General features: G+C 41.8%; 3 protein-coding genes across 6 annotated transcripts in view; 1 reads left to right on the top strand and 2 right to left on the bottom strand.

The window, feature by feature from the left end:
- The window catches only part of LOC118431872, a 17,557-nt gene extending 11,138 nt beyond the window's left edge, over positions 1-6,419 (top strand). The window contains exons 5-13 of the mRNA XM_035843278.1: positions 70-188; positions 645-2,486; positions 2,822-2,934; positions 3,216-3,344; positions 3,957-4,027; positions 4,221-4,276; positions 4,835-4,892; positions 5,284-5,396; positions 5,995-6,419. Of these exons, the coding sequence (XP_035699171.1) occupies positions 70-188; positions 645-2,486; positions 2,822-2,934; positions 3,216-3,344; positions 3,957-4,027; positions 4,221-4,276; positions 4,835-4,892; positions 5,284-5,396; positions 5,995-6,065 (2,572 nt within the window). The 3' untranslated portion in view covers positions 6,066-6,419. The remainder of the gene's footprint in view (positions 1-69; positions 189-644; positions 2,487-2,821; positions 2,935-3,215; positions 3,345-3,956; positions 4,028-4,220; positions 4,277-4,834; positions 4,893-5,283; positions 5,397-5,994) is intronic.
- Positions 6,420-6,570: 151 nt separating this feature from the next.
- LOC118431873 (caspase-7-like) lies at positions 6,571-14,719 on the bottom strand. 4 transcript variants are annotated; one of them, XM_035843281.1, is made up of 11 exons: positions 14,627-14,719; positions 13,823-13,952; positions 12,655-12,860; positions 12,021-12,105; positions 11,651-11,743; positions 11,157-11,248; positions 10,628-10,798; positions 9,933-10,143; positions 9,223-9,338; positions 7,850-7,962; positions 6,571-6,814 (listed from the first exon to the last, which is right to left on the bottom strand). In XM_035843281.1, the coding sequence occupies exons 2-11, from the start codon at positions 13,839-13,841 to the stop codon at positions 6,610-6,612; spliced, it is 1,311 nt and encodes a 436-aa protein (XP_035699174.1). In that variant the 5' UTR covers positions 13,842-13,952; positions 14,627-14,719; the 3' UTR covers positions 6,571-6,609. The 4 variants fall into 4 exon arrangements, with proteins under 4 accessions (XP_035699174.1, XP_035699175.1, XP_035699172.1 ...); XM_035843282.1 differs by having other exon boundaries at positions 12,027-12,105; positions 14,482-14,665; XM_035843279.1 differs by having other exon boundaries at positions 14,482-14,665.
- A 2,290-nt stretch (positions 14,720-17,009) lies between these two features.
- Positions 17,010-17,582, bottom strand: LOC118432222 (cytokine-inducible SH2-containing protein-like). The gene has a single exon (XM_035843751.1). It carries the CDS (start codon positions 17,580-17,582, stop codon positions 17,010-17,012), a length of 573 nt encoding a protein of 190 aa, XP_035699644.1.
- Between the last annotated feature and the right edge of the window lie 7,960 nt (positions 17,583-25,542).

Raw genomic sequence — 25,542 nt, forward strand, 5'->3', positions numbered from 1 at the left:
CGGAGCCTAAACCTCTGCTTGGAGCGTAACAATGTGCCCCCTAACAGTGACTTTCAAACCTGTCCACAGTTACCACCATGGGGCCAACAGTGATGAGAAGTGCTTGTGTTACCTGACAGTCACAGCTGTTCCACCTGTGGCACCCTGTGAGGACTGCATGCAGCTGCCTCAGCACCTGGACCCACCAGGTGAGCACCTGTGTTACTTTTGTAAGCTTTTCTAGAAACAGTTGGAAGGTCTTTCATCAGCATCTATAACTGGAGCCAGGATTGAAATATTTCATTAATTTCTTAAAGTTTGATAGGTGACAGTGTTACTATATTATACATACATACATGTACATACATGTTTTGTGTTAGTCTCCATTACTAGTATCCTTAACTATTAGTATTCTGCACAGATTCGAAATATAACTGTTTGTCTGAATTGTTGATGGCTAGATATACCATTACTGATATATTGTGGCTTGGTAGTAATGATTTGAGTGAACAACTGTTCTGATTATAATTTGTAATTATATACATGTATATTGACTGATCTGAAGGTGTCATGAAGTCTGACCAAAGTTGGAAGATGTCATTGTAAGATTCCTTAATCTGAGACATTTTTTTAAAGAAAGTTCACTGTTTACTCTGCCTTTTCAGAACCTGAGGATTCTCTCAGCACCCCCCTCCCCCTACGGTGCCTGCGACACAGCTTTACGCTCCATACCAAGTATGAGCTGGCCCCACCGTTCCCACCCTTCCACCCCAAGGTCAGCCTCAAGCTGGATGGAGTCATCGTCCTCAATACTGCCGACTCCCTGGTCGCACTGTCAATCAAAACCGGAGGGGAGGAACAGTCCATTCATGTAGGAGGGGGAGATATAGAACAGTCCAATGACAGTAGAGGGGGAGACAGGGAACAGTCCATTCATGTAGGAGGGGGAGATATAGAACAGTCCATTGATAGCAGAGGGGGAGACAGGGAACAGTCCTTTCATGTAGGAGGGGGAGATATAGAACAGTCCATTGATAGCAGAGGGGGAGACAGGGAACAGTCCATTCACATCGGAGGGGGAGATATAGAACAGTCCATTGACAGTAGAGGGGGAGACAGGGAACAGTCCATTCATGTAGGAGGGGGAGATATAGAACAGTGCATTGATAGCAGAGGGGGAGACAGGGAACAGTCCTTTCATGTAGGAGGGGGAGATAGAGAACAGTCCATTGATAGCAGAGGGGGAGACAGGGAACAGTCCATTCACATCGGAGGGGGAGATATAGAACAGTCCATTGATAGCAGAGGGGGAGACAGGGAACAGGAGATTATTTCTTCACCAGTTCTAAGAGTTGATGTCAAAATTGACTCAGAGCTACAGTGCAAGAACAGTTCAGCAACAACAAGTATGGACCAAGTTTCATCTTCTGATGACCATCTGGAAATGCAGAGCTCAAGCACTAACGAGTCTTATGTTTTTGACATGAGAGTATGCTCAGGGAATCAAGGATATGTCAAGGATAAAGACAATGTGAAGACAGATTCATGTTTCACAGACACGTATGGCAAGTGTAACACTTATGCTGCTGATCACAGCTCTGCAGATGATGTATCAGGTGTCGCACATGCTGGCTGTTTCATCACAGGTGCAAACAGCTGTAACACCTGTATAAACAGTAGCAATGCTTCATCAAGTTCTGAATGTGCCAAATACCACCCTTGCTTCAGTACCAAAGAAAATAAAAACCAAAGTGAAGAAATTGCAAGATCAGATTCTGTCCAAGGAGGAATTGTTATCTGTAGGGAGGGAGATTCCCTTTCAGATACTATTAATGTGAACACTGCTGTTCAAGGATCAAGTATAGTACAAACAGCACAGAAAACAGTCACACCATCCACAGACAGCACACCACTGGACAGCAAGATTATGAAAGATTCTGATGCTTTTAACAGCAGCTGCAGGAACAGCACAGCCCTGCACATAAAGACTCCTGAAGGTCATGGTCAGCCATCTGATCTACTGTCTGCTGCCTCTGATCATGACAGCAGTTCCTTGGACAGCACAGCTCTACACAAGAAGACTCCACAAGGTTTAAAACTGTTGACAGATATGCTGTCTGCTGCTTCTGACAGCACCACCAGGCACAGCACAACTGGAGACAGCAGGACTCCTGAAGGTCATGTCCAGCCATCAGATCTACTATCTGCTGCCTCGAACAGCAGTTCCTTGGACAGCACAGCTCTACATAGGAAGACTCCACAAGGTTTAAAACTGTTGACAGATATGCTGTCTGCTGCTTCTGACAGCACCACCAGGCACAGCACAACTGGAGACAGCAGGACTCCTGAAGGTCATGCCCAGCCATCAGATCTACTATCTGCTGCCTCTGACAGCAGTTCGTGGGACAGTACAGTGCTAGACTGCAACAGGTCGCCATGTTTCACCTTCACCAGGAGACAGTTTGTGTACAGCACAACTGAGGGTGGAGGTCATTTGGAAGATACAGGTCAGCTGAGCACTAGCGGTATTACAGTAAAAAACATAAGATAGTGTCTTGTGTCGCAAAGTATAGAAAGACTCTGCATTACTGCCGCATTAGGTACAGTATTTTTAAGCTTAGCAGTAAGCACTCAAGTTGGATTTGAAAAAGGATGAATTTTTGGCTTTATAATTGTTATAAAGGCTATTTTTTTTAAATGAAAGACTAAGACTCTACATAAAAAAAAACAGGGGAAACTTAGTACACTGTAAAGGCAACAAAAAACTTGTGTGTACAATGTATGTTACACGTTTAAAAACAATTTTTTAGTGCTTTAAGCCTGATTGGCTACTTTGTTCCAGGAGAGAGTGGCAGTGAGTACCAGTCCATGCTCCCTCTGCAAGTACACGGAGCAGGATACTCCTCCATGAGGCTGTGTATGGGGGAGGACATGCTGAGCACCTACTATGGGCAGGTACAGTGTTGGTATTCAGTCAGAATATGCAGGTGCCTGTTTACAGTATCAGAACAAGAAAGGATTTTGTAAAATAAAAAAGTGTAGTACTCCCTGTTTTCTTTTTATATTTGTGTTCATAGTCATTGTATTTTCAACTACTAGCAAAATTAGAAGTTTCTGAAATATCATACATAACAGTGAAGATAACAAGTCTTTCAATTGACATACAGTAACTTAGAATACATATATATAATGATTAAAACTAATTGCGTTTTTTTGATTGTGCTAAATTGATTTAGCCTGGGTCATTGGAGGTGCAGGAGTTGCGAATGGATGCAGAACAGTTCATCTGTGACATGGCGCGGCAGGACGCTGACTGGGGAAACAGATTCGTGGCCTTCACAGACTACGACATGCAGATCATTGACGTAAGAACGATAAATGATGAAAAAAACTTCTTTTGCCTTCCATACGCCAGAGTATACAGATTAGAAAATACCTTTTGAAACTTTTCATTTACAGATACAGTGACCCTTAATCTACTTCACTTACATTTTATTTGTAGCTATGTTTCAGGATTCCCAATACTGATGAATTATATGGAAGTGTGTAATGCAATGTTATGAATCAATGTCCTTCTATGCTCCCAATACTGAGTGGCAGGCTTTTAGCTAGGATTTTATAATAGGGAGTCCAAACTTACTGGTGAGTCACGGTAAGTGACTATAGTAGGGGGGTCCGGGGGCATCTACCTTCCATGGTGCAGAGTTTTTGATGATTTTAAGTTAAAATAATGCATTCTAAGGTTTCCCAAGTGGCAAAAATACTGTTACAGAGGTTGCAGTAGAAGATTGTGACCACAGATGACCTGGTAGCATCCCTGGTCAATCAGAATTTCATGCTTGTCAGACGATTTTCTCCCCAGTATAGGGCGTCCAGGGGCATCAAATTTCTTGTTATTCTAAGAAAAGTGCGTCCAGATGATACGTTGACGCATGCCTGGCTAAAAGCTTGCTGAGTGGTATAACCCTTGTCTGTAGGTTTGTCCTGACAGTAGACAGCTGGTAGTGCTGGTTCTAGCGTTGGTGAGAGCTCGGCCACACTATGGCAAGTAAGTACTACAGCTCCAAGTGTGCACCAATTACAATAATAAAGCCTCCTATAATAGTAATTCTTGGGTAGACTTTTTACATGTATATTATCCAGACTATGCAAATACATAGTTTATGCAAATACATAAATTGATTTTTGACAGCAGTGAGAAAAAAGTACTTGAGTTGATCATGTTTTTTCTTCCCCAAAAGCTGCATCCCCAAGTTGTACCAGACCAGCTTTACAGCAGCCTGGGACCTCAACACAGGTGTGTTTTCTTAGTTATTGATAGTTAATGAAGAAGTGTCAAAACTATGCACTTTATCCAAAAGATGTTTTGCATGTAAGCCATTTATGGTGGAACTTGTTATCACCAAGCACAGTAGGGGCATCTTCTCTGGATAGTTTTAAAGAACGCTTGCAGATAGATGTGCAAAAGTTAGGTGTGACGGATCGTTCAGTGTAATATAACCAGCTGCTGCTGCACCGCGTGCCTGCGAACCTGGTGTGTTACTGTTACGCTGAAGGGCGGTTATACCGGCTATATAGATACAGATACAGATACAGATATGGTGTAGGAACTTTGTTGCAAGTTGCAGTTGTTTTTCTTGAAGGATGTTTTCTGAAAAAAAAGAGGCTAAATCCTCAATAAAGTTTCATCTACAACTGCCATAACACCCCTCTCTCAGAAATAGTTCAGCTAGCTTACTTTTCAGACAGGATGATTAGCTTTTTTTAATGCAGAAAAAGGTCTCAGAGACCTGCTCATCAAAAATCAAGGGTTATTTTAGGAAAAAGCACTTTTAGACAAAAACACTTTTTTCAGGCCACCACCAGACAAGGGATATCCAGCCTCTACAGGAGTTTGATCAAGCACAACTCAGGTATCAGAAATACTTTCAGATACAGAGCAGTTAGCAATACTGTCAGCGATTTCAATCTAAAGTACTACTATCAACATTTTATGTACATTGTACTTTTAGACACTAAGAGCTGATGCAAGTTTGTTATTGCTATTGCTTCTTCTATGTTTGAGCACTTAGATATTGGACGGACATTTATACATATAAATCAATTAAAAACAAGCAGATTTGCTCTTTCACTGATCAGTTTTATTCAAGTCTTCTAACCGTCTAGCTGAGCCATTGAGACACTTCAGTTCAATTGTCATAAAAATTATCTTAATGTTTTACCACTGGAATGTATTATCAGGTATGTTGCATCAGTAATACTAATATTGAAATACAATGTACCTGTACTGGAAACCCCCTGTAGGAAAGTGTGGAATCCCGGGCGTGCCATGTCCAGAAAGATGCAGCAGAGGTGGATGATACCACAGGGATATGCCAGAGGGGTGCATGTCATGACCAATGAAGCCGTGTTCAGAGGTTTGTAATGGAAGCAAAACTTTCAGCAGCATAAAATCAAGTTTCATATTAAGCCTCCAGCTTGTGTCTAGTTTCAACACTGGTCAGTGTTAGTATGACCAATAAAATATAATGTGTTTATACATAGTGTGTTTATATATAGCATAGACACAAGTCTCACAATAATCCAATATGTTGTGTTAATGTTTGGTATGATGTGTTCATTTCTACCATGGGAGCAAAGCATTCATTCCAGAATTCAGAATAACAGATTGTTACTGTAACTTGGAAATTTAACCCCTGCAGTTTACACATAATGGAATGTAAATGGTACTTACATATACAGTCAAACCTGTATTAGGGGCCACCTCTACAGAGGGGCCACCTGTCCATAGTGGCCAACTTTTGTCGGTCCCTTGGGTATTTTATCTACAAGTTGCCACCTCTATACAGAGGCCACCTGTCTATAGTGGCCACATTTGTCCGGTCCCTTGAGTGGCCACTATAGACAGGTTTGACTGTATGCACACAACATGGGAACATTGGCACTCTGAAAGTGTAGTTAGTACAATTAGTGCACACTGTTTGTTTGTTGACATGTTTGTTTACTCCCTTGCAGGCCACAGTCTGTCCTTGCTGTGGGACTCCACCAACTGCATTGCCATTGTTCCAGGACGTCCAGGAAGATAAAAACCTGTACCCCCCCAGTCCCCTATCTGTTCTGTTAACATTTGTCCACTACCTGTCCGTACCCAATGGACAGTGTGTAGCAGGCTTTGGTCTGTCTGTGATTTTGTTCATGATTTAGTATCTAAAAGAAGATAGACTAAAATGTTCCAATGTGTGCAAAGCACAAGAAGTTTGTCATTCAACTCCTGTTAAAATAACTCTTGTCAATTGGAAGGACATTTGTACAAGTTGATGTCTGGCTCTACATCTAGGTACATTTAGTATCCAATGATTATAAAAGAGTACCTAGAATTCTGTTCAGTTTTGGTTTGCAGCCCTGTAGCTCACGAAATATCATTAAAATGTTACTTTTAAGTACTAGTCTGACTGTACAATGCCTTTGTTTCATATCATACAACAATGGCCTTTCAGAAAGTACCAATTGTGGCAGAAGGAATCTGAGAAAAATTTGGCAGTTTCATTCTGTAAGATAGTCTGGTAATCCTAAAAATCTTAATTTAGAGTTCATTCAATGCCCCCCCACTCTGTGTTTGCTTTGCACAAGTCAACGCTGACATTGAAGGAAGAGTTTTTTCCGGAGAAACACGCGCGTCTCCGCGGCCTGCTTGACTATGCACTGCGATCCGTCCACGTCTATGTATGCGTTGCAGTTGGCCACCTCGTGTCGCACACGTGTGAAGAGTGTGTCAATGTCCTCTTCCTGACCGTGTGCATCAAACACCTTCACAACATTCTGTATCAGGACTGATCTGTAGAAAACAAAATATACAATCTCTATGTAACACTCAACAGGCTTTTAGCCAGGCATGCGTCAACGAGTCATCTGGACTCCCTTTTCTTAGAATAACAAGAAATTTGATGCCCCTGGACTCCCTATACTGGGGAGTAAATCCTCTTACAAGTATGAAATTCTGATTGACCAGGGATGCAACTAGGTCATCTGTGGTCACAGTCTTCTACTGTGACCTCTGGAGCAGTATTTTTGCATCTTAGGATACCTTAGAATGCACTGTTTTAACTTAAAATCATGAAAAACTCTGCACCATGAAAGGTGGATGCCTCCGGACCCCCCTACAATAGTCACTTACCACGACTCACCAATAAGTTTGGACTCCCTATTATAAAATCCTAGCTAAAAGCCTGACACTCAATCATTGAATAGCTTATCTTACACTGGTTATGACAAGCCTATAATATACAATTTTACATTCACAGATAATATTCTCTGCTCTTTTTTAAGAAGCACCTCAGCAATATTAAAGCTAAAAAGGTTTAATATTCTGGATAAGGTAATCTGCATGATATTTATGTCTATTACACCATATTCCCACATTAACATCATTAATATTATTTCATACTTTGCGCCGTTAAAAACAATGCAGAAACAAGCCGCACTAGGATTCCTTAAAAATTGGAGAAAAGAAATTGGCCTTGATCCTGCGCACTGATTTTCATGGCATTCTCGCAGCACAGCGGCATCAAATTTTTGCTCTCATTTTCTATGTTGGTACAGTACAGCTTGTGGGTTTCACAGCATATCATGGACACAATCACAGAGAATTTTTCGTGACCTCACGCAGGGAATGGAATTGATTTGCTGTCATCTAATCATGTAGACAAGTGCCAAGAAATTGACTTTGACAATTAAAATTCTACAGCCCTGAGCAGGCACTAATATCGCTTAGGTTGTCTTAAACAGTTAAGCATGGGTTGACATCCCTTTCTAAGACTGTAATGATCCTATCTGGTGGTATGGTTTTTCCCAAGAAACCGTAATGCCTCACCCCTCCAGACTGTGCCTGAGAGCCTTCCTGCCCTCGGCACAGGCAAACAGGATGATGGAGTCAGAGTCTGTGGGCTGGAGGCTCTGTTCCACTTCCACCCAGTCTACCTGCAGCTGTGATACATAAACAAAGACTATACTTAAAGATGGTGCATTAAAACAGTAGCTGTAATACATGTTGCTAGCCTGAGTACCATCCTCAGTAGGGACCGCTGGATAAGTTAATCCTTATCGTGGCGCGTTGGTACACCCGATCCCTCGATCTCGGAAGTTAAGCAACGCGCGGTCCGGATAGTGCTTGGATGGGGGACCAACCAAGGACGTCCGGATTGCTGTAGCCTCACGAAGTTTTCCACGAAATCGTCTTCCGGGAGGGACGTAAAACGGGGGTCCCGTGCTCGAGGAGGTGCCTCGACCACGTTAAACAGCCTCATTACTCATACTTGGGGTACCTACTGGCTGGCAAAATACACCAGATGATTATTATTATATTATTATCCCTTGCTAGAGGATTGAGCCAGCAGTCACTATGGAGGATGGTACTCAGTGGTCAGCAAGCAAAAGGATTGAGCCTGCTGTCACTACAGTGAATGGTACTCATGTTACTCCTTCTCTTGGCAACTAAAGCGAAAGGAATAATGTGCATATGACCTCTTGGCAATAATGATTTGATTAACCTGTGACTTTTGACCATTCAGATAGCTTGGGTCTAATGAGCTACAATGTACGTAATAAAACATGTTACTGATTATGATTCGTGCTGGCGATAATAACATCAGAATGGACATTTTCTTTTCAATGCCTATCATGGAAGCTCTTTGGAATCAAGTTTGTATATGTTGTGGCTAGACAGGTTGGAGGAAGTTAGACTTTTCCACAGATCAAAGTAGACAGAAGAAGGGGGGGAAGACTCGTGGGGCCGAGTAGCACAGTGGTAGTGTATTCGGCCCGTGACCGAGACGTCGCCGGTTCGAATCCGCCTGCCGTGTTGCCGGTCTTGTGCCCTTGGGAAAGGCACTTTACACGACTTTCCTCACTTTACTCAAGTGAAAATGAGTCGTCCCTCGGATAGGACGTTAAATGGAGGTCCCGTGTTTGGGGAGAGCCACACCCCGAGCACGTAAAAGAACCCGCCACATGTGCGATGGTGCGATGTGGCGGATCAAGTCATTCAGGCCAAAATGGGGTAGGGAATTTTCCGAGCAGCCTCGTAACCCCTGCTTCGCCTATTGAGTCAGTGAAGTCAAGCTTGATGTTTCTGACTTAGGGAGAAGAGATGCTGCTACATTTATCGCTATGGGCCGCTCTTCATCACCATGATGGTAACATCAGGCCCTACGAACATGATTTAGAAAAAAAAAAAAAAGAACTTACATCTTCATCATCGACCATCTCCTCACTGTCAGACACAGATGAGTCACTGTATTCATCTTCTGGACCATCGCCGGGTCGGGAAGCATCTGTTCGCCACCGCCCAAAGTCAAGCTCACCTGATCAGGTAAGATTACGAATTATGATTACAGATATATAAACTGACATCAATAGTGGTGTGCTTTGATTGAATTGGATGGAAAATGTTTGTTTTTTCTTCCCAGCTTCATCTTTTGTCCATTTTTACTGAAAAGACTTTGCAAGCATATAAGCTGTTGCAGCATTATATTGTAACTGAGACATATACTGTAAATGCATTTAAGTTCGTGGAAATTTAATGTCGCAGTAGCAGGAAAATGGACATTTCACGGTGACGAAAACCGCGAACAATAATCCACCGCAAAAGTTTCTGCATTTAAAGTAGTTTTTAAAGTAGACTCATATGACAATATCTTTTGATTCTCAAAATTTATGACATCATAGTTGAGATACTGTAATTCCTGATTTTCTCAATGTAGTTATGTTCACGGTTTTCACGTTGACGACTGTAACGTGAACTTATCATTACTGATAACAAATAATTCACAGCCTTTTTTTATGTGCACTTGCCGCGACAGTGAACATTTAGTTCCGAGAACAAATTAAATTTTCTCAGACCGTGAAAGTTTGGTACCGTGAAGACAAAGTGAATTACAGCATCTAAGCCCCCTCACCTCCCCTGCACATCTGCATGATGAAGATCTTGGGACAGTCGATGCTGGACCTGATGATGGGTGTGAAGATATCCTGGTGTAACCTGACCCCCTGCCAGTCCGTTCCCATGGCGTCGGGGCCGGAGCCGTGCGTCATGACGGACACCAACAGACAGGTGGAGTAGCTGTGGTCTTTTGTCTCCACAAACTTACGGATGGCCTTCTTCATCTCCTGAAAAGGAAGGGCAGATTTACCCATGTCAGGTTAATTGCTCTTGTATTTTTAGTGCTTCTAATAAGCTTGTTCACCATTCGAAGTGTGCATGCACTGGGACATGTATTGTGAGTGATATGTCAAAGGTGAAAGCCCCTAAGTTGAAAACAGTTCTCCACTGACCATTGTCTTGATTTGCATAACAATGACCAGATGTGCTTTGTTTATGTCTTAGAGGCCTTCACCATCGACAATTTATTCATATTGCTGTGTGCACACTCAGAATGGTGATCAAGCTTATTGGCATCGAGGCAGTCCTTTGACTATTTGAACCTTTCCTCCTGGCAATTATTTTGCATTGGCTATCAGCTAAACAGGAAGATGGTGAAAAAATACTAACTGTCACCAAGTTGGATTTGATGCAACAGTTGATTTCATAGTTTTAAGCACAAGATTGTGTTTCACAGTTAATAATACAAAATGTGTTAGAAAGCCTACTCACTGTAGAGTTTAGGTTCAGTTTTGTGGTGACCTTGAACCCAAGCTTCTTTAGAACCCGCTCAAGGTCACAACTGTCCTTCTCCATGCCCCTACGGTTCTCCTGGTGCCTTGTGGGAAACTTGATGTTGTTGATGATCAGAGCTCTGCCGACCATACGTCCCAAAGGGTAGGTCTGCAGAAAAACATTCATGGAAAGACAGAAACATTCAAAAATGTCCTTGGCAAGAATTTATATACAGCAAATATTGTTACTATACATATATAGTTACTATATTATGTACTGTTTTCTGGTTCCTACAATATTTGCTGTATACTAGTACTGTACTAGTAGGGACAGAGAGACACATCAGTGTTATATACAACGTTGGGTACATATATGTAGTCAGCCAAAAAAGTAACTACTCAATCACTACTGTATATGGAGCCTATGGTACATTTAACAGTCCATACACAACTCAGCCACATTCCCAGAATGAATACTGCGCTACATGTTATGCTTTGATAGGGGGCACTGCTGTGCCTGTACCTACAGGTGGAGGTGCCCTGGCTGGTGCAGTGGTTGTCTCCTGTACATGGATGCCCTGGTAGGGAGTGTTTACGGATCCTTGGGGTGGAGCAGCATCTAGGGCAAGATTATTACATCTTCAAACATTTGAACTATCAAGTCTTAAGAATCTGTTTGATTTGCAAGTGCACAAATAAACCCAGGCCAGAATTACTTGTATACAAGCTTTAATGCAGGGATAAGGAACAAGTGTTTTACAGCCAAGGTGTCAGACAGACTTTAAATTTTGATTACCTATTCCATTGCCACACAAACCCCAACATTTTAAGAATTATTTTTTTCTTTAATTTGTGGTTTTAGTCTTTTCATAGGAGGTTTTGTCTGTCTTCAGTATGAAGATTTGCTTTCTGTTTCTCAGAAATGATCAATCAGAAAATAACACTGGTAAGTTGGTGGCTCATACCCCAGTTCAGCCCATTTGACATATCAAGTGGACAAATCTTTGACAAATTTATTCACCTGCTTCTGCCTGTACTGGATATGGAACACTGTCTTCTTCCTCAAAGTCCATGTTCATAGTCTCCTGGATAGGAGCACCTGTTCCTCCGCGAACTAGAGTGGAAAGGTAACTTCATTTTACAGATAGCATTTTTTTAATGCAAGAAGTTTACACAATGTATTACTTTGGTTTGCTCTCTAACCTTTGTAATCCCATGCCCATATGGCCACACTTTAAACATATCATGGAATACCTCAGTTAGAGACAAATTCCAGTGTGCAATTGTGAAAACCTATCAGTAGCCAACTTGCACTAGTAGTCTTTGGCTAGTTGAACAGCTTTGCCTGCATGTCAGCATCACCAATAAATCAGAATGACATGAAATAACACCTGTACCCAAGAAGTCCCCATCCATGACTCTCTCAGCCAGGTCCACTCGACTGATCTCTCTCAGGGCCTGGACCAGCTGTGCAACCTATATGTGCATATAAGAAAAAATATAACCTGAACATGTTTGTTTTTTACTGTACTGTACTATACTGTACAGAATTTTCAGTGATGCCATAAAGCTGTACTATACTATACAGACTTTTCAGTGATGCCATACAGAATATTTTTCAATTTGCCACCTTGTGGCCACCATGGTGTCTGTGTGACAGACATACAATGTACAGCAACGTGGTGTGAATTACATAATATGAAAACCCTATTAATATAATGGTTATGGACCTTTTGTATTATAGAGAATCAAGCATACGAATATTCTGCTAAATGCACTGAAAGCCATTGGCAAAGGTATGAGATCAAAGAAATTGGAAGATTTGACTTTGGCTTTGGCTACTGGCATCATACTGATATCATAGCAGCCATCCAGTCTCCTCCACCCCACTTTTATAGTTGTTGTTACAACATTGATTTTGACCCATTGCTTTGCCCCAAGTTTTCTTTGGCAGTCCCAGTAATAAACAGGTTGATGTCACTGTTAAATGCAGGTGTTCCTTATCCTGTAATTATTCTGGCTCACCTGTGCCTCTGCACCCTTGTCTCTTGTTTTATTGCGCCATTTTGTCATGATGTCAATGATGGCCGCCTCCATGTCATGTGGATGGTTGGCGAAGCACAGGTCCACCTTCACCTTGGGCAGGCCCAGGAAGATACCCAGACTCCGACTCTCCGACCCCAGCTCATCTGCCAACCGTGTCAGGGAGGCGTCCGACAACATGGCCTCCTCTGTGGGGATATATGGGGACTAGGGCTGGGTATCGGTCCAGCGTACCGGTACCAAACCATTTTTTCTTATTGGACCGGTCCAGAAAAACCGGACCTGAAAAAATTAGGTGGACTGGATGTTGGACCTATTAGAAAATTAACAGATTATTTCATCAGGCATTCACACGTTTTGGGATCTTTTGGCGTTTGCAGGTGGAAGAAAATAAGAAGAGTGAAGCAGATTAGAGTTTATAGTTCTACCAAGTTTTACAGTCAATCGCACGGGTGTAGTTAGCGTTGTAGGATTTTAAAACGCCAGTGCGAGTCTAATACTCTACCAAACAGATTTCTTTGTAGAGAAAAGGATCATTGGTATGAGTCATACTGCCGGACCTGGACCTTATCCTCTGGACCTGAACCGGACCTGAATTTTCTGTACCAGTACCCACCCCTAATGGGGAGTGTTTCTTGCCATGGTGAAGGATGGGTAAATAAATAGATGGGGGGTAACTTAATGAAGGAGTGGTTTTATATATATAAGATAAAGGGAACTACTTGAAGAAGTGACATGGGGGCAGAGTAGCCATGGTGACTACTTTTATGTAGCCTCCACCAGGCCTTCCTACAGGGATACAGGATCATAGAATTCAGCAACAACAAAAAATTGGGAAATTGGCCAGGGGAGTCAGTCCATGCTTAGGCTCATGTTCCCCCTCCAGCTGGCCAACTACTCTGGTAGGAAACCTCCTCTGGCAAATTATTCTCCCTATAATATCCATCGTAGTCTGTCTGGTAGAGACTAACTTTTATGGATGAAAAGAAATCTTGATTGTTTTATGCACAGCAAAAATTCTACACCCCATTAATGCTAGGGCTATGGTAAGACACATAGCCCCAGTGGAGTTGGGATATGGTGCCCAGAAGCTGATCTAAACCGTTTGCTTTAGATTAGAAGAGATTAGAAGTACATGTATGGGTCTCACCTGAACTTATCGCTGCCATCTGTCCGTCAGTGCTGCACACAGGACCTCCTGAGTAGCCTGCTGGTTTTCACTGTTGTGGACCAACCCAATCATGAAGTTGAGGCGACCCTAGAAGTTGACGTAAGCCGATCTACATAACAAATTTGAAGAAATCACTAGTCCACAATGATTTCTCCGAGCAGAACAAAACCACATCCACATTACAAAACGAAGAACTTATATTTGCATCCACAACTTTGGGAACCCCCTTCACTGTCACTTTTACTGGCAAAAAACAAAACTGAGTCTGAGTTAGATCCTTAATCATAGCTATTTCCATAAGACTGAAATGTACCCAGCTCTCATACAACGTTTCTGCAGTGAAAGTATGATAAAAGTGATGGAGGTGGTACTGTATGATATCATATTTTAATATTGGACCATATGATTAATATGTGGTGTCCCCTCTCTGCGGACCACTGGTGAAAATTACGACACACTCTGACATTTTCAGATCTGATTGCATCCACTTTACAGGTCGTGACCGCTACTTTCTGTGTCAATTAGTTCCACAACAGGGCGATGAGTTTCACACATGTCCGAAGTTCCAGGTCATAAACATAAAAACAAGGGAAGTGCCCACTTACATGGGTCCGAAACCCGGAAGTAACGTTACCCACTTCGTGCGACTGTTGTTGCCCCCAGTTCTTGCACAAAGCAACTTCACCCTTCACTGACAGAGTAAATTTCTCGTTACACGTCTTCTAGAACAGCACGGACACACTTTTTGAAGACAAGAAAGCCGAGAACTCTGCAGTCTCTTACTTGGAAATCCCCCGTCTGAGTCTGTCCTGGGACAGCCGCGTTGCACCATGGGAATATCAGGTCACGTGACTGAAGGACTCACCTGTTGAGTTTAGAGTTTCACCTTGGTTTCAGTAGAGGTTTCACCTATCCTGTTAACGGTATAGATAGGTATGTACACGTACTGAACACGTAGGAACATGGCCTATCACATACAAGTCCTTTTCTTCAGTCCCCATTCTCAATGATAAAGCCAGTGGTTATGACGTCACTATGGGAGGAATTTTACATGTGCGGGTTGTAGACGGGTTGCGCCATTGCCGTTGGAACATTCAGTTTCTACGTATACGTACATACCATATGAATTATACATACCATATCTAAGTACTCAACACATAACGTTATATACATATCCAGAATAACTGTACCCTCCTCACTCAAAGCCTAAGTATAACGTTATAGAATAATAACTCAAGCAAAAAACTTCTCTTGCATAAGTGGTTGTTGTGGGCGTGTGTTTATTTGATTTAACCGCAAAAGAGGAAGCTTAGCCGCCCACCCTCTTTGGAGCCAATACACTGATAGAAAACTGATGGGGGAGAACCAAACACTCCTGCATAGCTGTTACTAATCTCATTCATTCACCGGAAGACCATAGCCCGAGTTTTGTTTTACCGTTTCAGGAGATCATTTGCCACTTTTCTGTACTGGTACCTCCCCCTACCAACAGTAGATTTTTTTCTTTCTGTCCTTTCACATTTCATTCTTTGACTTAAGATTTCTTTTGGCATTCTATGGCATTAGACTATGATTAGTTATCTGTTTTCTGATACCTTTTTTTCAATCTACAGAATATCTGTGCTCATTTTACAGCTGCTTTACACAATTCATTGTGTGGTCGAAAACTTTTTTTTTTTTGGAAACGGCCGAAAATTGGTGCGAGCGCGGATGTCATCCATATAATCAAATCAACATGGCCTTATCGAGCGAAACTTAACGCCTTCACAATGAAATGTGTAAAGATAAAGGGACGCTGACCTTCGACCTAAAAAAAACTTACAGCAGTGTTGTTTGTTATGCTACACCATGTCAAATAAAATCCGCTCACTACAGACGAAAACCAGACAAGGCACAAACAATAACCTGAGACAGACTAGAAGAACCATATAGACTGCCGTGGACCTAATGCCGTGAATAGTCTACCATCACCAAACACACGCACGGCCCAAACTTTGACTTCCTTTAGTCTTAGAGAAGGGTGAAGCAACCAAATTAACCAAAACGAACGGATTCGAACCATTTACCAGCTTTCGCTATGTTGCGGTTTATACCATTTGTATGTGTACTGACATGTTTATAGATTGATTAGGACTTTGACGATATAATCTGTATCTTTGTAATATTTTGTCTGACCTTTATCTCTTCCCCTAATATGACCTCGATGAAAACCTGCCTGTAGACCGATTTGAGCTTTTCATGACTCAAGAGGCTAAATAAAACAGCATTCGGTTGCTACTAAATATCAGCATTTAACCTTTCTCCCATATCTTTTTCTTTTGCTTCCCTACATTAAAAGGAAGAAAGAGCGCCCACGCATAGTTGGGGGTCACGGCAGGTAGCTATGACGTGACGCAACGAAACCACGGAGACGGCAGATAGGGTATATTGTTCTACCCCGCCCCCTGTACCGCAGTAAGAACGGAGATCATTACTAGCTGCAGGACTCGGTCTATTTTTGATCGAAGGGGAAGGTCGCCATCCAGAGTTTTGGAACTAGCAAATTAAATGCTAATACATAAAAATTGCCGGTTACGGTTCAGTGGTTACGAAATCTGAATAACTAAGAGTGGGTTTTACCCCTGATATACTGTCAATATCGAAAATGAAAGGGTTTGGAGACACAGTAGCAGAGAAGTTTCGGGTAGAATTACGCTTGTTTTGTAAGTATATATTCTATCAACTTTGAAGGATTTTGTTACAACGGTTGACAAAAGAACTAGAAAGGAATCCATTTATCACATGTATATGTTTTGACATATAACGTTTACATATGGTACATGCATATACGCATTACTGACATTTCACTGTGCACGTTCCATTACGTACGTTTCAACTAGAGTTAAAAGGTAGTAACAGTAAGGCTGTTGACGTAAGCTGTTACATAATTGTCTCACATAATGTACGCACATTCAAGTTTGTTACAAGTACCAGCAGTATGAGCAACGAGGAAACCTTACGAAATCTAGCTACTGGAGCGTTTAACAACATACGAAGCCATTGTACTTTGAACTAAACCCATGACGACTGTGTAAAGTAAACACACTCCGAAATATTTTACAACTTTCACTTTTGTCTTCGTGCAACATCTTGGAAGATCTCAACCCTTTTCTTAAGAGCACACTGTTCAATAACTGTACGGGTAGTCCCTGAGGAACCGTTTTAGCGCTGGTGGTAAGGGAAGTCTTCCTATATCGTTCTCAGACGTGTGGAGATTTATGAGTGTTCGGCAACGATGCTGTAAACTTGGCACGGAGTGTCTCAAAGGTTTTATCAGCTTAACCACAACTTCTCTTCTTCCCGACGGCTCGAGCCAGTAATGTTTCCCGCCTCCTTGCAGAGAGTCTCTCCTGTAGTAGTCGATCAGTCTCAAGACACAGTTAAATTCCGGTGTATCTGCGTTAACGTCCGAGTCCAACTTGAAGTGCCCGTCCACGTACTGGACCCGGACACTGGTGGTGCCCCGGGTAGTCTTCACACTCAGGCTGAACAAAAACGCACAGTTCTCACTGTCACGTATTAGGAACGTCCCGACATCCTGAGAGCGAAGGAGAGCTTTCGCCTGTTTCCCCGACAATGATCCCCAGTACCAGCAGCTATCGTGTAAGGTCTGTACCGCCTTACCGATCCGCTGTAAGTCTAGCTCGGTGCTGCGGGCGGGCACTACCGAGAGAGTGGGCGAGGGACCCCCGGCGGTCATGTTACGTTATCCTCGCTTACTGTGTTACCCGGTAAGATACAGTAAATCCTTGAAGTGATACAGTCAGGGCACACTCACAGATTTAGGTCTGGAAAGTTGGCCACTTCAGTCTCTTGGCACAGAAGAGAAGTTGAAGGTCGTGGTTCCCAGCAGGTTCCCCTGAGAACGTCGGTTAGCCACACGCATTTCATAACGCTTACCGTTTCACCGGGGAATGTAAGCAAACCGACTTTGGGTCCTGTGCCAGATGGAAGAGTCGAGAAGAAATGGCGGGAGTTATACCGACCAGCCCACGCGTTAAGCCCGAAACGCACAGGGTTGTCAGACGACTTGTCAGCCCCACAAAGTCTTCTCGTGAACAGCACGAAACCTTAGACCTAGTAGTAGTAGCCGGGGGTTTCGGTCAGTTGCTTTTGACAACCTTTCAATAGCTATCTTGCCAACAGGGACGTGCAGCAACTATGGTAGACGTCAACTCCTTCCTGATCGTTTGACACTTTTGCGGTCCTGTCTGCAGTATACTATAGAGTGGCTCAGTGGACGCGTACAGATATTTAAGATCACTGTATCCTGTTCCCAGAACTGCGTACGAGTTACTACCACTGGCATTCAACTTTAACCCACAACTCTGTGCCCTTTCCATTGTTTGAGCCTGCCACATATGGCACGTGTTTCCATATCTCGCCACCACAGAATTCCAGGAAAAAGTTAAAGCCGGTCTTTCGTTGGCGCCTCAGGCGTACAGGTGAAAGGGCAGGCAGACCATATATGGTAGGGGCACAACCCACCATTACGTCATGTTCTCTTAGATAGCGTGAGGGGATTCGAAGAGGAACAAGAACCTGATTTGGTCGGATTGAATGATAAAGCTTTCTTTGTTCCAGGAGGAAAGTAAAAGTGAAACCAGGTTTTTCCGCGCGGTTTGGGGCGGTGTTGTCGCCGTTGCGTAAGTAGTCGACCAGGAAACCACACAAGGTATCACTTTCCTCCTGCACACCTGAGTCCAATATTTATAGCTCAAAGTCCGTGTTTACTTTCCTGTGTGTCGAGGCTTAACATAAACCTTTACCCTCACCGATCACTTAGACTGTTTATTCGGGTAGATAAGAATAGATGTAAAAAGGTTCCCGTTTGGACGTAGCCTTTTTGCAGACTTTTTGGGGAGCGGTAACTCTCAGCATGAGCCAGGTTCTCTTATGTAAGGGAGGTTGTTTTGTTGTTGTTTGTTTGTTTGTTTGTTTGTTTTTCGAGCACCGAGACGACTTCACTGGCATAGATGAGAACCTCGCCTATGTTGGAAATCACCAATCAGCGCTTGAAGTCTGCGAATGAGGCTATAAATAGTCCTACAGACCGCTTTTCATTGGGGTCATAAGGAAAAATCTAGAGGCTAGGCAGGGGTCAGACAAGATATAACAAATTTAAGATATAAATTACGTCATTATAAAGTCTTAATCAATCTATAAACATTTATCGTTACACACAAAATTTACAAAGTACACAATAGAGTGAAATTTGGTATACTTTGTATCTATGTTAATAGTTTAAGTTGGTTTTCCAGCGTCCATGACCTTTGTAGATACGCTTATGGGCGTATACTATATTTGCTAATGTCACATCTGAATGAAACCGATTTAACAGCCCGTGGGAGTGGGGACAAACCACTAAATATCGCCAGGGAGGTCTATAGAAGATAGTCGTTATAAGTGACATTTAAGTATCGATAGCAATACGATTGGACACAGGAAGGGAGGGAAGGGGAAAAAGGAAAGAAAGGAAAAATGAAGACCGCATACATTTTTTTGTACCGTAAACCTTCAGAGAATTAACAGGCTCATTTCTTGTTCGGCACGCGCGCTCTCCATGCCTCCACGTGAATACACTATACAGGATCTGTTTTGTGACAGTGTGTCTACAGACACGTTACCATAAAAGGTGAGAGACTATGAGCACATGTACAACTATGCGTAAGCTTTTCTACTACCTGTCAGCCACAGGTGTACAGTGTAATTCTGAATGGCTTTATTCCACATAAATGACATACAACCTAAATACATGTTCACAGAGCAATGTTGAAGGAGAACATCACGCTACGACTAAAACAGTATTTTACAAAACAACCTTAGTATATATCAGGTGCACTATGAAAGGTCGTGTAAGCCATCCCAGGCCTATAAGCATGTTGTATACAATGGATGAGAATTCGTGCGTGACAGAAATAGAAACACCAATCTCGTGTCCCAAAGTAGTTCCGCAGAATTTTTTCAAAATGTCAACAGTTGATGGTTGATATGCTCCGGGCATTGACACTAGAAGAACGGCTCATTTCTGATAGACACGTCAATGACGTGCATCTTACAGATGTTGAAACCAAAACGGAGAAAAGATGATTAGCTAAAGCCGTGGTTCAAATCCGTATGAGGTCCGTGTGGAATTCTTATAATTAGCCTCTACCATTCACCACATGTCGTTTAAAAAATGTAACATGCATTGGCATAATACCGGCCGTAAGACTTATACCGGCCGATAAAAAATAATGGAATTTAAAGAGATCTACACATGCAACAATAGTTATTTCTGAGGTATGCACACTTCAGACATCTAGGTGTTCGATACATCATTTACATCCTCTACCATTCACCACATGTCGTTTAAAAAATGTATATGTTAGTCTCTACCAGACTCCGGATCGCTGGAAAAATCGTAGAAATGGAACAAATAGAGGAGTAAGCCGGCAGAGGAATATAACGGGCTAGCACAGCACGAAAACAACTTTTTAAGCAAAGTTTCAGAGATACGTATAAAGCCCTTAAAGGCGGAGAAATATTTCAGCAGATATTAAGATCTATTAAAGGCATCGGAAACATACATTTGGCATTTACGGAAGATTTCGGCGTTTGTAAATCTAACTTAATCTGTTGTGTTTCTTTACGTGAATTTTACATGTATCTTAGTATGCCGAAGAGACAACTTAAATGTCTCAAAAATATTTTCTGTCAAAACGGACAAATACCGTTTCTCTAGATCTGTTACAAAATACATGTTAACCGGCTAAGTCAAATGTAATAAGCCTTTGTCTGGTGTTAGATAAAACATTGCGTCATCTGTTTTATAACAGTCAAAACTGAAAATTATTGCGCTTTCTGGTACAAAATGTTATGTTTATACCTCAGCAAATACAAATACAATACAATACAAAGTCAAATACAATAATCTTCTGTGTTTTTTAGCTATTCCGAAAGCATTTGACGTATTCAAACTTTCTGTGCGCAAGGTTTAATTCGAACAGGGGAGAACCTCTCACGGTTAGCTTATATGCGCTATTTTACGTTATATGAGATGTTGCGTATACCATGGTCAATATTGACCGAAGGATGCAATATATATATAATTTACTTCGAACCGTCATTTACGCAAAGAAGGGAAGACCTCCCCCGTTAATATATTTGCTAAGCCGTATATGAAATGTTGCGTATTTCATTTGAACATACGACATGTTTAATTTTTGAATCCGCGCTGTTTAAGCGAACTAGGGGAGACCTCCCCCGTTTAGCTTATATGTTGCCAAAACGTATATGAAATGTTGAGTATTTCTTTTGAACATACGACATGTTTAATATTTGAATCCGCACAGTTTAAGCGAACTAGGGGAGACCTCCCCCGTTTAGCTTATATGCTGCCAAAACGTATATGAAATGTTGGGTATTTCTGTAAAACATACAAGATTAATCTTTGAATCCGCGCAGTTTAAGTGAACTAGGGGAGACCTCCCCCGTTTAGCTTATATGTTGCCAAAACGTATATGAAATGTTGCGTATTTCTGTAAAACATACGACATGTTTAATATTTGAATCCGCACAGTTTAAGCGAACTAGGGGAGACCTCCCCCGTTTAGCTTATATGCTGCCAAAACGTATATGAAATGTTGCGTATTTCTGTTGAACATACGACATGTTTAATCTTTGAATCCGCGCAGTTTAAGCGAACTAGGGGGGACCTACCTTGTTTAGCTTATATGTTGCCAAGACGTATATGAAATGTTGCGTATTTCTGTAAAACATACAACAAGTTTAATCTTTGAATCCGCGCATTTTAAGCGAACTAGGGGAGACCTCCCCCGTTTAGCTTTTATGTTGTCAAGACGTATATGAAATGTTGCGTATTTCTGTAAAACATACAACAAGTTTAATCTTTGAATCCGCGCAGTTTAAGCGAACTAGGGGAGACCTCCCCCGTTTAGCTTATATGTTGCTAAGACGTATATGAAATGTTGCGTATTTCTGTTGAACATACGACATGTTTAATCTTTGAATCCGCGCAGTTTAAGCGAACTAGGGGAGACCTCCCCCGTTTAGCTTTTATGTTGTCAAGACGTATATGAAATGTTGCGTATTTCTGTAAAACATACAACAAGTTTAATCTTTGAATCCGCGCAGTTTAAGCGAACTAGGGGAGACCTCCCCCGTTTAGCTTATATGCTGCCAAAACGTATATAAAATGTTGTGTATTTCTGTAAAACATACGACATATTTAATCTTTGAATCCGCGCAGTTTAAGCGAACTAGGGGAGACCTCCCCCGTTTAGCTTATATGTTACCAAGACGTATATGAAATGTTGCGTATTTCTGTTGAACATACGACATGAATCCGCGCAGTTTAAGCGAACTAGGGGAGACCTCCCCCGTTTAGCTTATATGCTGCCAAGACGTATATGAAATGTTGCGTATTTCTGTTGAACATACGACATGTTTAATCTTTGAATCCGCGTAGCTTAAGCAAATTTGGAGGTACTACCTCTGTTTTATCTATTAGCTAATACCGTCTCAAAGGTTTTATGAAACGGTGCCTTTTTCTGCTGAACATACGGCATGTTTGAAGCGCAGTTTATGCGAACAGGAGGAGACCCTTTCCTTTTTATTTTATACCGCATATATGTTCTGAAATTCCAGGGTCTAAATCAGGGTGAGGTTTTCTTTGTGGCAAGTTGACACTCGAGCTAAGAGACGGTAGAAATCCCGACTACTGCTATGAATATCTCCGCGACTCAACCTCTGCTTGAAGAATAAGGATGTAGTAGGTATACCGTTTTGTGCAGTGAGTTGTGTTTTCTCTATTAAACGGCAAGCAGTTCTTACTACAGGTAAATGTACGAAATATGTTTATTTCTTTATCTACAAGCAACCGTCGAGAAAGAACAGTTTGTGCACACAGGCGGTGTCTTCTCGTGTTGCTCGTGATTGTTTGGGCAGGCAGGCAAGATGTAAATTTATTCAGCGTTATTTCGTACTCGCCATGGGGCGCACGCCTCCCTCCGTCCAAGGAGGTTGAACTTCCTTGGTCCGTCTGTGGCACAGCTGTGTCATGTGATAGGATGTGTCCAATGGCAGAAAAGAGTGGGGGGTTCAAATTTACGGGCCATACGTACGACAAGGAGCGGTTATTTTCCAGGCGTTCATTTTTGAAGAGAAGTATTGAAGAAAGTTTGGGCCTGCTCTAGCCCGCAAGTTGTGGCCGCGACACCGCTTTTACCGCCTAGGACCCCCGGTGACGGAATTTGACTCAAAGATACGAGGTGGCTATCATTCTGTACAAGCTGTTGTTGTTGGAAATCGACACAGAATGGAAATCACGGCCCTTGCACCATCCGGATTAATAGAAGCCGACACTGCAAGCTGAACATATGTCGCGTTCACAGAATCCAGGACCATCCAACAACACGAGTCATATCGGCCACTACTCTAGGATACTCTAGATCTTACCGGATTCTTATTCCTGTGGTGACCAGATGGAACTGTACATGTGTGCTCTTTTTAACTTACGCCGAGACGCTTCACCCGACACTGGAAATGGGACTGTGGACTGCTGCACGGAATTGCGCAACCGTTGTGATTGTTTCAACTGCCGACTACATCAGAATGAAAGGCCACAAATACCTAGTAGGCTGTAGGTTTTTTTACTTTTCCATGTAATATTTTCTCGTAATTCAATAAAATTTTAAAGTTTCATCCATCGTATTTTCTTGCTTTGAAATGTGCTAATGATTATTCTCCTAAAATGGCACTTATCCACACCTTAATGCACACGTATATGAGACGTACAGAGGGAACTTTAAACATGTCTTAAGGGTGTTTTGGTACGTATTTATGACAACTTTAAGCTGCTAAAAAGAAAAATATAGACACATTAAATCCTCTTAATTCACACGTATATGAGACGTAAATAGGCTTTAGATCAAATAAACGTGAAGTTTAAACATGTCTTAAGGGCGTTTTAATAAGTATTTATGGCAAATTCAAGCTGCTGAAAAGGCACCTAAACACACGTTATAATCCACTTAATGCACACGTATATGAGACGTAAACAGGCTTTAGATCAAATAAACGTGAAGTTTAAACAAGTCTTAAGGGCGTTATAATAGGTATTTATGGCAAATTTAAGCTGCTGAAAAGGCAGCTAAACACACGTTATAATCCACTTAATGCACACGTATATGAGACGTAAATAGGCTTTAGATCAAATATACGTGAAGTTTAAACATATCTTAAGGGCGTTTTAATAGATATTTATGGCAACTTTAAACTGCTGAAAAGGCACCTAAACACACGTTATAATCCTCTTAATGTACACGTATATGAGACGTAAAGAGGCTTTAGATCAAATAAACGTGAAGTTTAAACATGTCTTAAGGGCGTTTTAATAAGTATTTATGGCAACTTTAAGCTGCAGAAAAGGCACTAAAACACACGTTATAATCCACTTAATGCAATTGTATATGAGACGTAAAGAGGCTTTAGATCAAATAAACGTGAACTTTAAACAAGTTTTAAGGGGGTTTTAAAAATCATTTACGACATCTTTAAGTTGCTGAAAGACAACGGGAAAACCGGAAAATAAGGACTAACACGGACCTACAGAAAGACCACTTAAAGGCAATATTTACGTACTCGTATAAGTGGTGTATAGATCCGAAAAGGAGGAAAATACGTCAACATTACGCATGGTTTCAGCATCCTTAAATACCGTTTTTCGTGCCGTGTAGGGAACAGCACGCGATCCACGGATCCTAGGATCGCGAGTTGTTACCTGGCCGGTTATATTCCTCTCTATTTCTTCCATTTCTACGATTTTTCCAGCGATCCGGAGTCTGGTAGAGACTAGTATATGTATTGGACAAGCTTATATGATTAGACACATAACATGCCAGAGGAGTTAGCTGAGCTGTTAGAGGAGTATGGTTTGCGACCAGCTAATTCCGCTGGCATGAGATCTGGATATTTTGTCAAATTATCATATGAGAATTTCATTTGTAGAAGCTGATCATAGGTGAGACTGGCGTAAGTTGATCCAGAATTACAACTGAATGTGGGAATGGCTCAGGGTTACAAATGTCTTTATGACCCCTAACACTAGCAGGCATCCTAGAGTTAGTTTATTTATAAACTTTTATTTTTTTCTGTGATTTGTAGCTAACGTATAAGCCAGAGTCATATTTCCAAACTGTCGCCATGTCGCACCGTCTGCGGGACCAAAATATGATAGACAGCTCCGGAAACATCCAAAACGTAGAATTTAATTATGGGTATATTTGTGCATATTTCTTGATGTACTATTTAATTTTTCCTTCCCGAATAAACTCCCCGGACCCCGGTTGGAAATGTTCGCCTATTATTTCGCAGAACATTGATGATTTCTTAACTTTGCTGTGCTCCTATATGCTTGCAATCCACAGGAGAACCGCTATGCTGTGCTCATTAGTCGGCCAACACGAAACGCAGTGCTTTTGTAATACATTGTATCATTGATATACACGTCTATATACACTGTGTATATATCCACAAAGGTGTACATCTTTATGCTAAATCTTGTATCATTGTACTGTCTAGATCTAGCGAACATATCCAGAAACACACACCAGAGCTTTAACTGCAGTGCCATCTCTGACCGCTGTGAGGAGATTCAA

Source organism: Branchiostoma floridae, chromosome 15, assembly GCF_000003815.2.
Source record: "Branchiostoma floridae strain S238N-H82 chromosome 15, Bfl_VNyyK, whole genome shotgun sequence".
Taxonomy (NCBI): Eukaryota; Metazoa; Chordata; class Leptocardii; order Amphioxiformes; family Branchiostomatidae; genus Branchiostoma; species Branchiostoma floridae.